Source organism: Ambystoma mexicanum, chromosome 3p (assembly GCF_040938575.1).
Source record: "Ambystoma mexicanum isolate Mex_15411 chromosome 3p, UKY_AmexF1_1, whole genome shotgun sequence".
NCBI classification, from domain to species: Eukaryota; Metazoa; Chordata; class Amphibia; order Caudata; family Ambystomatidae; genus Ambystoma; species Ambystoma mexicanum.
Genome location: NC_090925.1, coordinates 765,052,599 through 765,066,115, shown reverse-complemented (window position 1 = coordinate 765,066,115; position 13,517 = coordinate 765,052,599). Strand labels below are relative to the sequence as shown.

At 52.1% G+C, this 13,517-nt stretch overlaps 1 protein-coding gene across 1 annotated transcript in view; it reads right to left on the bottom strand.

Annotated features, from left to right (window-relative positions):
- MMP25 (matrix metallopeptidase 25) overlaps window positions 1-12,019 on the bottom strand; it is a 162,907-nt gene extending 150,888 nt beyond the window's left edge. Inside the window, exon 1 of the mRNA XM_069651697.1 lies at window positions 11,790-12,019. Within this exon, the coding sequence (XP_069507798.1) occupies window positions 11,790-11,873 (84 nt within the window). The 5' untranslated portion in view covers window positions 11,874-12,019. The remainder of the gene's footprint in view (window positions 1-11,789) is intronic.
- Window positions 12,020-13,517: the final 1,498 nt, after the last annotated feature.

The following is a 13,517-nucleotide window of genomic DNA, read 5'->3' as shown; positions in this document are numbered from 1 at the left end:
ATGCTGCCAGAAAATTTGCCACCTGTAGTACCCTGGCGTAAAAAGGATCCAGACCCCTTGAATCACACCAGCGAACACAGGCCTTCCATGCCCCCTCATATGACCAGACTGCTGGGAGCCCAGGAACCCCGGATGAATGTGCCAGGTGACTGTGAAAGGGTGGGGCTCGAGGGTTGGACTGAGGAAGAGGTCTGGGGAGACTGCAGAAAGAACAGGGGTGCCATGACCATGTGAAGCAAGAGCGGGAACCAATGCCGATATCGCCAAAGAGGTGTGATCAGCACCAGAACAATACCCTGGATCTGTGCCTCAAGAATGCCAGGGCCAGGCCCACCAATGACCTTGACCGGGTGCCTCCTAATTTGTTAATGTAGCAAACCGGTGCCACATTGTCTACCAATAGCTGCACGACACAGTGGAAGAACCCATTTGCGAAGCATCTGATGGCAAACGACCCTGCAAGAAGCTCCAAACAATTTATGTGCCTTAACGCCTCTTTTTGCACCATAGTCCCACAGTCAAGGCATGACCACACCACACACCCCAACCTCTCTGACTTGAGTCAGATTCTAATTACAAATTGGGGGAAGAAGGGGAAATGTATGAAGATGTAGGGTCATGGACATTCTTTTTGGTCTTTCTCCCACCGCGCCAGCCTGTAGACACCAACTTGCACCAGCGACTACATAAAGGGATGTACGTCAATTGTGGAAAAAGCGATTGCCGAAAAAACCCAAAGGAGAGAGCAGCTCCAGTTGGCTGAGGAGATGAGTGTTCCGTTTGTCCAGAAGTCCAAGAGTAATGGTAAGTAAGTATGAGGCCTGGAGACATGGCTAAAGCGAGGGATGAAGGAGTCAAAAGTAGTAAAAGTGAAGATGCAAGGAAATCAGAAGCAAGGGGGTAGAAGAGGGATAGGGCAGAGCAGAGCAAGCAAGCAAAGACTACTTACTCTAGCGTTGGTTCCCGTAGCTAGAGAAAGGGTTGCACGTGAGGACCTCTGGAAAGCCGATGGCTAAAGTACTGATCACCATCTTGGAAATAAACTGGAGTGTTGCAGACGCTTGGAGTTGAAACGGAAAGGCACTGGCGTGTGCAACCATTTCCACCTCCTCCAGATGGTATAGCGTGATGCCGTGACATTATGACCCCTCTTTCGTGCTCCTGGACCGGGCTTCCCTGGACAGCGCCTATGGAATGATGGAATGAGGCGGGGCACGAACATGAATGGCAGGCTCCCAAGAGCGTTCTGCAAGAGTATAGCCCTTCCAGTGAATAAGATACTGCTGGCCACTCTGGAAGTAGCGAGAGTCACAAATCCTGGATACTTTGCACTCGTCCTCTTCTTGGGGTGCTCTTCGAGGTGGATTGCGACAGGTTCTGGAGAAGGGATCCAGCAGGTAGGGTCTTAGGAGGGACGAATGAAAAACAGGGTGCATCCTCTTCCAGGCTCTGGGTAATTTGAGTTTGTAGACAACTGGGTGAATTCTTTCTTAAATGATCCGAAATATTGTGGAGCTAGCTTAGAAGGATGAATCCATGGTGGAAGATAGCTTGTGGACAGCCAGACCCCGTCTCCTGTGTTAGGGAGAATTCTCATTCTATGGCTAATTTCCCTTACCTATAGAGTCCCCCAGCAGCTTTGCTGGATTTGAAGGGTTTGTTTCTTTTTACCTGCTAAGAGTGAGACTTTTTCCCCACTCTTAGGTGTTTTTGCTATGTGTGTTCTAGGCTATTTTTGTGTTTAATGCCTATGGGATTTCCTCTTCCCCATAGGAACCATCTTTATTCACTTGTGTTACACAGCACCCTCAGCGCAGTGACACAGGGGTGTCGTAGCAACCCCCAAACGTAGACTCCATACCCTAGGACTGACTATTGTCTCCCAGGGCATGTAAAGTCCCCATTGACTTTACTAGTCAATTGTTATGAACTTAAACCAGTACAAACCATCTTACTATGGAGGTACTGGAAGGGGTTAATAGTTTTCCCCTATGTTCATTTTCGAGGGGGTACCTTAAAGTCCCTGTCTCTAAAGTTTCTGGCTGGTGGCAGTGGTTACTACCACAAATATTCGACCGCAAATATTTGTCTATGGGATTATTTTCCCATTGTTCGAGGCTACCACTTTTTCTGACAGCCTCTAACATACCGCCGATGCATTTTAATATTAACTTTGCTCCTGTAGGTTTTATTTGCCAGAACTTTAATATAACTTCTTTCTCGTGTTTTTCTCTACAATCTTAACCCAAGTTGGGGATCCTTTGTTCGTCCATTTGGCGGGCTTCTGCCCAGAAGCCCTCCTTCCGGCGCCACTGAGTCTGGGGTGGGTCCATTGTGTGGGAGGGGGTGTAGGTCCCCTGGACAGGGTTGCCTCCGCAACCCATGTCACACTCTATCCTGATAGGCTGGAGGGTCTCCCGCTAAAATGACCACTCCACTGTGTGAGTGACAGCTGGGCTGTATGAATGGGGATCTTTTTGCATAAAAGCATGGTCCTGAGGACTGGAAGAGCAAGACGGCGCTACTGGAACTAAGAAGCCGAAGAGGAGAGAAGCCAAAGACATCTGCAATGACTGAACCACCGGTGAAGCCCTGCTGCAGCGTCTCACCACTTTTCTCCACACAACGAGAGGAGATCTTCATCTGAAAGAGCCTTCTTCCCTTGAGCTGGTGGGGCCAACCAGTTTGCCAATCGCCTTCCCGAACCTGCTGTGGTCGAATCGCCAGTGCCCTGCACTTGGAGACCGGATAACCAGGCAGCTATCGACCCGGACCGCGATTAAAAGGAGCGTACCTTTTAAACTTTGTTTGGCAGCACTGTGGCTGGTTTCATCCCTGGGTAGTGCAGTACCTCGAACCTTCCTCCACGATGAGAGCCTCTCTTCCTCTGCTGGACCCCTCGAACTGCAGGAACTACCAGGAACAACCGCCACCGCAAGAGCCACTTCTTCACTTTAAAGGTACAATGTTCCGCCAGGCCGCCCTTTCTTTGCGGTAGCACTAAAGGTGTTTTAAATCCTTTACCTACCTGTTGGGTTGGCCGCCCCCCTCTCTGATCACTGTCTTTCGCACTCTGCATCCACCTTTTCAATATCGTTAACCAAAGACTTGACTGCAGCTACAAGAACATTTTCCTCCTGAGCCCTGGCCCTGTACCACTGACTCTGGCACAGGCCTACTGACTCTGGCTACATTTGTTAAATCTGCCTTCTCGAGATTGATTCTCCATTCGAACTGTGTGGTGCAGCCCTTTCTTATAACTACTCTTTCCTTTCCAGCGTTTAATCTTGTGAAATGCCATTTTGCTCAGTTTTCATTTAAGTATTGCTTATACGAATGCACTGTCTTGCTCTAACTGGGTCACAAGCTAATGGGAAGTGTTACTAGGGTGTATAAGAAGCTATTTCTAAATAACTTGTGTTTTCCCTCCCTTGTGAGAAATTGTAAGAACATCCCTTGTGTGTAGTTTCCACTGTGCCGTTTTGCTCAGTTTTCACTCTGGTCCACTTGGTCTACAATTTATATAGGGAGTGTGTATATTTTTCCTTGACTTAATTTAACTTGCTTGATGACTGTGATAAATGTGTTTTCTTAGAAGTGTAGAAAATAAACATATAACTACTTTTTAATACAAAGCTTTGGTCAGTGTTTCCTTGTCCCATAGTACAGTAGACCTATTGTGTAAACCCTGAATACTGCTCATCTCCCTCTTGAGATAAGTCTGACTGCTCAGCCACAGCTACCAACTAAATCTTTGTGGTACGGACTGATACCAAAGGGGATTTATTGCTCTCACCTGTAGTCTTAATCTTGTGTAGTGCTCCCTAAGGGAACTGCACTGGATTCTGCCTAACATCCTGGTTCCAAGGAAGGATCCTGTCAGAGATTTCGATCTGGGCATTCCTTGGTCCTTTCCCTGCTCTTTTCCAAATTGGAGTATGCCGTCCAATGGTTTTCTGTTATTTGTTTCTGATAACAATCTAGGGATGGAATATTAGATAGAGGAAGGTTGGCCACTGAGGGAGAATGTGGATGTACGCCTGTCAAGGCAAAAAAAAAGGACTCATACGAGTAGACGAATGCACAGAATTATTATACGCAAACTCGGCCATCGGCAGGAGATCCACCCAGTTGTCTAGATTGGTAGGCACAGACACAGACGTGGTGCAACGTATACATACCATGAACAAGATGGAGTTAATCTGCAATGTTGTTTTTCTAGGGCCAATGCGGTTGGCTGGTCTTGCCAGTTGTGGTCTCCCAAGATTGAGACCCTGAGTACACATGTATGGACTGTGCAGCTGGGGTCAGGTGAGGGAGTGGGGGGTAGAGGGTCTGGGCAGTAAGTGTAGAAACAAAACACCTAGATTGAGACCCCTGAATAGGGGGAGGCACGTCCAATTGGTGGTACAACAGTAAAAGTAAAACCACTTAGATGTGAGATAGCTGGGTAGAGGAAGAAATGCCCAAAATGGGGGCACAACAGTAAATGTAGTAACACCTAGATTCGGGATACCTGGATAAAGGGAGAAAGGCCTAAAATGGGAGTACACCAGTAAGTGCAGTAGACAGAAGTGTAGACAGAAGAGAGGGGTCAAAATATTGAAATATATTCACCCGCTGGTCAAAAGGCTGAAAAATGTGTTGTTTGCCTTAGTTAATTTTCTTAGTTTATTTAAACAATGGGTGGTTCTCTATTAGCTTTACAGACCATGCCCTCTGTCCGCACCTGTAGATATTTCCAGGCATATTTGGATAAACTATTACATATGTGACATACCAGATGTCTGCCACCTGCATTTCTCCATATGTTTTGGACCAGGATTCCTTTCCGTAGGCTTTGATGGATAGGGGTGATGGAGTCCAAAACAACTTGAGAGCCAAAGGTAGTAGACCACTGTTATATGCTATCAAAAGTGATGCAGTATAATAGCTTTATAGACCACTCACTCTGGCTTTACTGGGAGTTATGGGCCTGTGAACCTTATTGAAGGCCCTTGCTGAGCTTGGGTCCAGAAAGCTTAGTTAAGGAATTTGAGTATTTATTTTGTATAATAATTGTTTGAGAGAATGCACTTAGAACAGAAACACGTACACAATAATCATACAGCAGTGGGGTAACGTTATGTACACACGAGAGAACAAATGTGAGGTAGCGGTTTCAGCATCCGGTCACGGGATTCAAATCCTTCTGCCGGAACTGATTAGCCTTTTATTCTCATAAAGCTGGTGAAAGGAGTACCACATGAGTTAGGTAGTACTAGTCATAACCACCAAATTACCGTTCGTTTTGTGCCAGTAAACGGGCGCCAATGCAGCTGGTTCGTACACGTGTGCCCTAATCACTGCAGAGAGTATGCTTGGAAGAATCTGGGATGATCTCCCGACGCGGTCATCCTGCGCGGGCCCCAGGAGCCGAGGGGGGCGTTGAGGAGAACAATAAGGGGGTTACAGTGAGTTGAACTAGGATTCCCATCCTCCTCGCCAGCCCCCAGCGGCCCCTCCCTGCGGGTGCCGAGTGCATGTCTTCCCGGCCGGTAATGGGCCTATTTCTGGAGCACTCTCTGTGAGATGCGCTCCCCCTCCTCGCCCCGGGCGCGCGGCTGCCCTTAATGAACCTCCCGCGAAGGCCTCCCCTCCCCCGGCCGCTGCATATCTGCAGCCCCGGGCTGGCGAGCGGGGGAGTCACCACCTTACAGGCCAGCAAGATTGGGGGTGCGCCGCCCTCTCCAGGGGATGGAATGCCTTTTAATAATACCCAGCTGTGCGGGCTCAGGGCCGAGGGGCGTGTGCACCTGTCCCACACCACACCACGCGGCCCCTTTCTGCCTGCAGCTGCCCGCGCTCGGGGCAGGCCACAAACTGCCTTAACGAGGACGCATCTAGAACAGGCACATTGGTAGGTAGGGCTGCCACCTTCCATCACTGAACTGACCTCTCAGGAGGATAGCTCAGCCACACCACGCGGCCCCTTTCTGCCTGCAGCTGCCCGCGCTCGGGGCAGGCCACAAACTGCCTTAACGAGGACGCATCTAGAACAGGCACATTGGTAGGTAGGGCTGCCACCTTCCATCACTGAACTGACCTCTCAGGAGGATAGCTCAGCCACACCACGCGGCCCCTTTCTGCCTGCAGCTGCCCGCGCTCGGGGCAGGCCACAAACTGCCTTAACGAGGACGCATCTAGAACAGGCACATTGGTAGGTAGGGCTGCCACCTTCCATCACTGAACTGACCTCTCAGGAGGATAGCTCAGCGGCAACGTGCTCGCCTTGGAAGCAAGACAACAAGCAGCACCACAGGTTCGATCCCCGGGTACGCGCTTAGAAACCTCTGGGTATTAAGAGCATGATAAATAACTTATATCATATTTAGGTAATGTTTGCAACCCGAAAGTGTCCGAAGAGAACCAGGGGGCGAGTCTCTAAAATGGGATTAAGATGGCTTTTTAATGTACAATATAAACAGATTTTCTGCTGCTTACATTTTCTATTAAAAGCAGTCACCATAATCCTTTTTTAAAGAGCCTGTGCTCCCCTGGACTTCGGGGCCAAGCCCTAAACGGGGGTAGACATTTTTTTTAACCAAGGAGGCAGCTCCTAAAAATAAAAACACTGGGCGTGAAGCCACGCCTGCCTTGTAGAGGCCCTGCCCCCTTGACACACCCCTTTTATAGATGTGAAAACCAATAGAAATGGGAGTTAAAAAATCATGCTGGCAGTTGGTGTTTTTTCAACGTACCTATATTTGCTTTTTTTGTAAGAAATCTGCTGTGTTACGCTGCATTATTGAAAGAAAAAAATAATGATCTAAGGCTGAAAATGGCGTTCACTAAATTATAAAACATAGATTTCTTTGGCTCTGGAAAGATAAAAAGCTGAGCTGGTTCTGACAATATTGGGTCCAGTGACTGAAGAGCCAGACCAGCCCACAATTGAAAATCAAAAACCCTGACCCACCACCAAGCACCACTCCTAAGTGTTCACATATCTGCCATTGCCTTACCTCAGGGTAAAGGGACATGTGTAGAGAATGAACATACACACACATTTTAAACGATCAAAAAATGCAGCAATTGCAACGTATTATATTCAACTAATGTACTTCATTTCATCTAGGCCGAGCTAAATATATACATTACATCGACCCCTGTTTGATGTGAAGACAGGCCTATGCAGTTCACATGGACCGTGCCAAAGATACGCCACAGAAGGGTAAAGTGATTTGCCCAGGATCACACACTCGAGAGAAATGATGAGGCGAGGGCTTGAGACCAGTCCGCCACTTAGGGACTTGCCTCCGGTCCACTTGGTAGAAACGTGTTCAATGTCTGAATTTTACGAATACCCTGTTTTAAAGAGATTTCCTGAAAGTGCATGCATCAAAATAAACCAATTTAACACGTCTATAAGCTGCTAAGCAAAGTGTATAATTGCAGTTTTCTTTCCCTCCATTCATCCAATCCCCTCCCACCCCCCGCTTCACCGTGTATGCAAGTGAAGCCCCCCACCCCGCGCTGCAGTAACCCGTATGCAAGTGAACCCCCAGCCCCGCTGTACCCTGTATGCAAGTGAAACCCCCACCCCCGCTGCACCCTGTATGCAAGTGAACCCCCACCCCCCGCTGCACCCCGTATGCAAGTGAACCCCCCCATCCCCCGCTGCACCCCGTATGCAAGTGAACTCCCCCCATCCCCGCTGCACCCCGTATGCAAGTGAACTCGCACCCCCGCTGCACCCCGTATGCAAGTGAACCCCCCACTACCTCCGCTGCAGCCCGTATGCAAGTGAACCCCCCACTACCTCCGCTGCACCCCGTATGCAAGTGAACTCCCCCCCATCCCCGCTGCACCCCGTATGCAAGTGAACCCCCACCCCCGCTGCACCCCGTATGCAAGTGAACCCCCCCACTACCTCAGCCGCACCCCGTATGCAAGTGAACTCCCCCCATCCCCGCTGCACCCCGTATTCAAGTGAACCCCCCACTGCACCCTGTATCCAAGTGATCCCCCACCTCCACTGCAATCTGTATCCAAGTTATCCCCCACCACCACTGCACCCTGTGTGCAAGTGAAGCCCCCCCACCCCCCGCTGCAGTAACCCGTATGCAAGTGAACCCCCAGCCCCGCTGTACCCTGTATGCAAGTGAAACCCCCACCCCCCGCTGCACCCTGTATGCAAGTGAACCCCCACCCCCCGCTGCACCCCGTATGCAAGTGAACCCCCCATCCCCCGCTGCACCCCGTATGCAAGTGAACTCCCCCCATCCCCGCTGCACCCCGTATGCAAGTGAACTCGCACCCCCGCTGCACCCCGTATGCAAGTGAACCCCCCACTACCTCCGCTGCAGCCCGTATGCAAGTGAACCCCCCACTACCTCCGCTGCACCCCGTATGCAAGTGAACTCCCCCCATCCCCGCTGCACCCGGGTATGCAAGTGAACCCCCACCCCCGCTGCACCCCGTATGCAAGTGAACCCCCCCACCCCCCGCTGCACCTCGTATGCAAGTGAACCCCCCACTACCTCTGCTGCACCCCGTATGCAAGTGAACTCCCCCCATCCCCGCTGCACCCCGTATTCAAGTGAACCCCCCACTGCACCCTGTATCCAAGTGATCCCCCACCTCCGCTGCAATCTGTATCCAAGTGATCTCCCACCACCACTGCACCCTGTGTGCAAGTGAAGCCCCCCACCCCCCGCTGCAGTAACCCGTATGCAAGTGAACCCCCAGCCCCGCTGTACCCTGTATGCAAGTGAAACCCCCACCCCCCGCTGCACCCTGTATGCAAGTGAACCCCCACCCCCCGCTGCACCCCGTATGCAAGTGAACCCCCCCATCCCCGCTGCACCCCGTATGCAAGTGAACTCGCACCCCCGCTGCACCCCGTATGCAAGTGAACCCCCCACTACCTCCGCTGCAGCCCGTATGCAAGTGAACCCCCACTACCTCCGCTGCACCCCGTATGCAAGTGAACCCCCCACCCCCCGCTGCACCTCGTATGCAAGTGAACCCCCCCACTACCTCTGCTGCACCCCGTATGCAAGTGAACTCCCCCCATCCCCGCTGCACCCCGTATTCAAGTGAACCCCCCACTGCACCCTGTATCCAAGTGATCCCCCACCTCCGCTGCAATCTGTATCCAAGTGATCCCCCACCACCACTGCACCCTGTGTGCAAGTGAAGCCCCCCACCCCCCGCTGCAGTACCCCGTATGCAAGTGAACCCCCACCCACCGATTATACCCTGTATACAAGTGAACACCCCACCCCCGATGCACCTTGTAGCCAAGTGATCCCCCACCCCCCGCTGCACCCTGTATACAAGTGAACCCCCCCACCCCCGCTGCACCCTGTATGCAAGTGAACACCCCACCCCCGCTGCACCTTGTAGCCAAGTGATCCCCCACCCCATGCTGCACCCTCTATTCAAGTTAACCCTCCCACTGCACCCTGTATGCAAGTGCTACCCCCCACCCCCACTGCACCCCGTATGCAAGTGAACCCCCACCCCCCGCTGCATGATTATGCAAGTGAACTCCCCCCATCCCCGCTGCACCCCGTATGCAAGTGAACCCCCACCCCCGCTGCACGATTATGAAAGTGAACTCCCGCCAACCCCCGCTGCACCCCGTATGCAAGTGAATCCCCCACCCCCCGCTGCACCTCGTATGCAAGTGAACCCCCCCACTACCTCTGCTGCACCCCGTATGCAAGTGAACTCCCCCCATCCCCGCTGCACCCCGTATGCAAGTGAACCCCCCACTGCACCCTGTATCCAAGTGATCCCCCACCTCCGCTGCACCCTGTATCCAAGTGATCCCCCACCACCACTGCACCCTGTGTGCAAGTGAAGCCCCCCACCCCCCGCTGCAGTACCCCGTATGCAAGTGAACCCCCACCCACCGATGTACCCTGTATACAAGTGAACACCCCACCCCCCGTTGCACCCTGTATACAAGTGAACCCCCACCCCCGCTGCACCTTGTAGCCAAGTGATCCCCCACCCCCTGCTGCACCCTGTATACAAGTGAACCCCCCCACCCCCGCTGCACCCTGTATGCAAGTGAACACCCCACCCCCGCTGCACCTTGTAGCCAAGTGATCCCCCACCCCCTGCTGCACCCTGTATTCAAGTTAACCCTCTCACTGCACCCTGTATGCAAGTGCTACCCCGCACCCCCACTGCACCCCGTATGCAAGTGAACCCCCACCCCCCGCTGCATGATTATGCAAGTGAACTCCCCCCATCCCCGCTGCACCTCGTATGCAAGTGAACCCCCACCACCGCTGCACGATTATGCAAGTGAACTCCCCCCATCCCCGCTGCACCCCGTATGCAAGTGGACCCGCCCCCTGCTGCACCCTGTATGCATGTTAACCCCCACCCCCTGGTGGCTTGTGTACTTCGGGGGGCATCCCGCCTCGCCCTACCCTAGTAAGTGTATGTAGCGGCCCGTAATACCCTGAGACTTGCCCCACGATTTTCACCCATCTATAGTATGCACTTGCCACCCCGCTACAAGGGGCCGGCCCCATGCGTGGCATGCCCCCGCGGTACTATTACGCCTGGCAGCACACACCTACTCCTTGAGAGTCGCTGCCGCCATGCAACATGTGGCTGACACCTTGTATTGGTGTACTATTCTTTTGACTATGTAACTGCCTGTAGCTGCCGCCATATACGTTTGACCACATAAACATATATAGGCTGCCGCCATTCAAGATGGGCGCACCATATAGTTTTCGCACTTAACCATGTAACCCATGTCAAGCACTTCTGTAACTGTATGAAGCAACATGCAGTTATGCCTCAAATGCACTTATGTCACCAAGTAAGCCTTCAGAACAGCGCCACGATGCCCCAGGGCAGTTTGTGCGCTTTACAAATGCAAATAAATAAAATCAAATAAATCCTGATTGGAAAATGACAGCTACCAGAATGCAAAGCAGTATAGTGCAATTTACATTGTTACACTAAGAAAGGCTGTGAAGTCTGGGTGATTAGAGAGCCTAAGATCCCTCAAGGAACTTGTCTACTTCCCTGAATTTGTATAACACTGAAGGACAGGGCATCTGGTCAAGGGACACAAACCTCATTACACTTTGAAATTGAGAGACAGTCACGTGAGATGCCCGGTCCCGATTCCCATTACAGGGTCCAAGCTTTATTCTCGTGCCTCCACCCAGACCCCAGAAATCCCGGAGGTCCCCTCCCCTGCGCCCCCAAGAGCGTCTCACGCACCCGCAGTCTCTGGGCCAGTCCTGGGGGTTTAGGCAGGTCTCTGTCGAGCTGTTCCGATTGTAAGTAGATGGGCACTAACCAACTTCCCATCCTGCCAGATTAACAGAGGACACTGATCATGTATTTTTTTGGGAAAATATCAGTTTTGAAACAGCTACAAAACATTCCTAGAAGCTTCATTTCAAGCTTTGAAATCCAGCAAATCCTTGGAATTGCTCAGTGGGTTAAGAACATGCAGCAGAGATATACCTGCAGGTTTCTCATTCATCGCTGCATCGTCTGCTGCAGTGCTGCAAACCCCCATTCCCTTTCATAATAGCGCTTCTCTGGGCGCTGTAACGCCAGGTGTTCGTTCCCTGCTCAGCTGTTCTCAGTTCCTAGGCCTCGGGGGAATTAAAGGGCTGAGGCGGGGCTCGGATGGAATTCATTCGACCTCTGTGTCCGGCCAGCCTCTGGCTCTCTCACCATCGCCTCTAGCGTGGCTTGTCCCTCTTTGCCCCCCCCCCGCCCCCTAATATTCCAAGCAGGTTCAGCGACCCGGGACTCACCACTCCTCTGCCGATGTCCTGGGCTTTCGGGTGACTCCAGCAGATGGCGACACAGCACCCGAGCAGGGTTCCGAGGCGCAGCATAGCGCAGGGGGTCGATGCGGAGGGGGTGAGATATACAGGGGGGGGCGGGGGGACCCGCACACGGGCCGGCGCGGCGAGAGGATGCAGCTCGTGCCTTCCCTGCAGATGCTTGATGGAGTGGCATCTGCTCCCTCCTCCCCGGGCACCCAGAAGAAGTCTTAAATGGGATCCACCCTCCCCTTCCCCCTCGGAGCCACTCCTCAAGCTCCGTAGCAACCCTGCAAGTGCAGGATGTCAGCTCGGGGAGTTGAGGCGCCTGCTGCAGAGATGTGTGTTTGACGTTCGGGTCACTTCTTCCACTGTAACCAAGATAGCTCTGTGGGATGGTGCGGCTGCTGCACAGATTTATTCTTAATTATATATTTACAGGGTAACTCATGGATTATTTGCGCCGAAAAAAACGAGATTTGTGCGCCATTATGCCCGCAAATCCCTGTTTAACAAATGGGGATTTGCGGGCAGAATGGCGTACAAATCCCGTTTTTTTGGCGCAAATAATCCATGAATTACCCCATGAGTTTTTGAAGTTTTCTGAAGTGTATTCTTGGGGTCGCGCTCCCCCCTCTTCACTGGCCCCAGAGTTAGGGCAATACCGCGAAAGGGAATGGGGGTGCACTGTTTTTTTCCCCGGTTTCCGGTCTCGCGCGTGGAATTGATTCTGTTCAACTCCCACCAGGGCTTTAAGTGGGGTAAGAAATCGAGGGGGGGGGGCCTCATTTGGGGGCGTGGCTTGTGGGAAGGGCGTGGCCTGGTAAATACGCAAATCGTAAGGTATGCACACAAATACATATACATGTTATATATCATATCTCTATGTTTAGAAAACATGGCTTGCAAAGTACACAAACCATAGTAAGGTACGCCCACAGATATATAACATGTATATATATTTGTGTGCATACGGTTTGCCTAGTTTTCAGGCCATCTTTTTAAACATTTCGGGTTTATAAAAGATGGCTTTGAAAGTACACAATTCAAGCCATCTTTTATAAAGCTTTGACTAAGGACAAAATTGTCCGGCGGCAAAGCTTTATAAAAGATGGCTTGAAATGTGTACTTTCAAAGCCATCTTTTATAAACCTCGAAATATGTCGAGGAATCCCCAGGTTCGCCGAGGGTTAAAGACACCTTGGCGACCTGGGGATACAAAGGGACAGTAACTGCCTCTGGTGAGCCCTCACCCGAGGGGTCACCAGAGGCAGTTACTATGACTGACGGAAGTGGCAGCCAGTCACAGCGTCGCTGTAGCTGGCTGGCACTTCTGTCAGCTGCCTGACTTCATGGCAGGCGCTTCTCCCGTCGCGGCTACGGCCGCGACAATGCATCCGCCAATGTTAAGGTGGGACTGGGGGCTGGGGGGGGCGTGGGGCCCCTGCTCAGCCCCACCTGTTGGAGACTCACTTAAAGCATTGACTCCCACCCTTCACTAGAAGCCACCTGAAGGGAACAAGGCGCCGGCCACGCGCGGGGTCAGGGATACTCTTCAAGAGGACACACAATGAAACCATACACAAGTGTTGTTATAGCGTAAGGTTGCTGTCCACGGCAGGAGTAGTGTCGATTCAGACAGAAGGACGCCAGCTGCCTGGGGCCCTGTCCCCGCACACAAGCACCCCTTGTTCTTTCAATCCAGAAAGGGGGTTC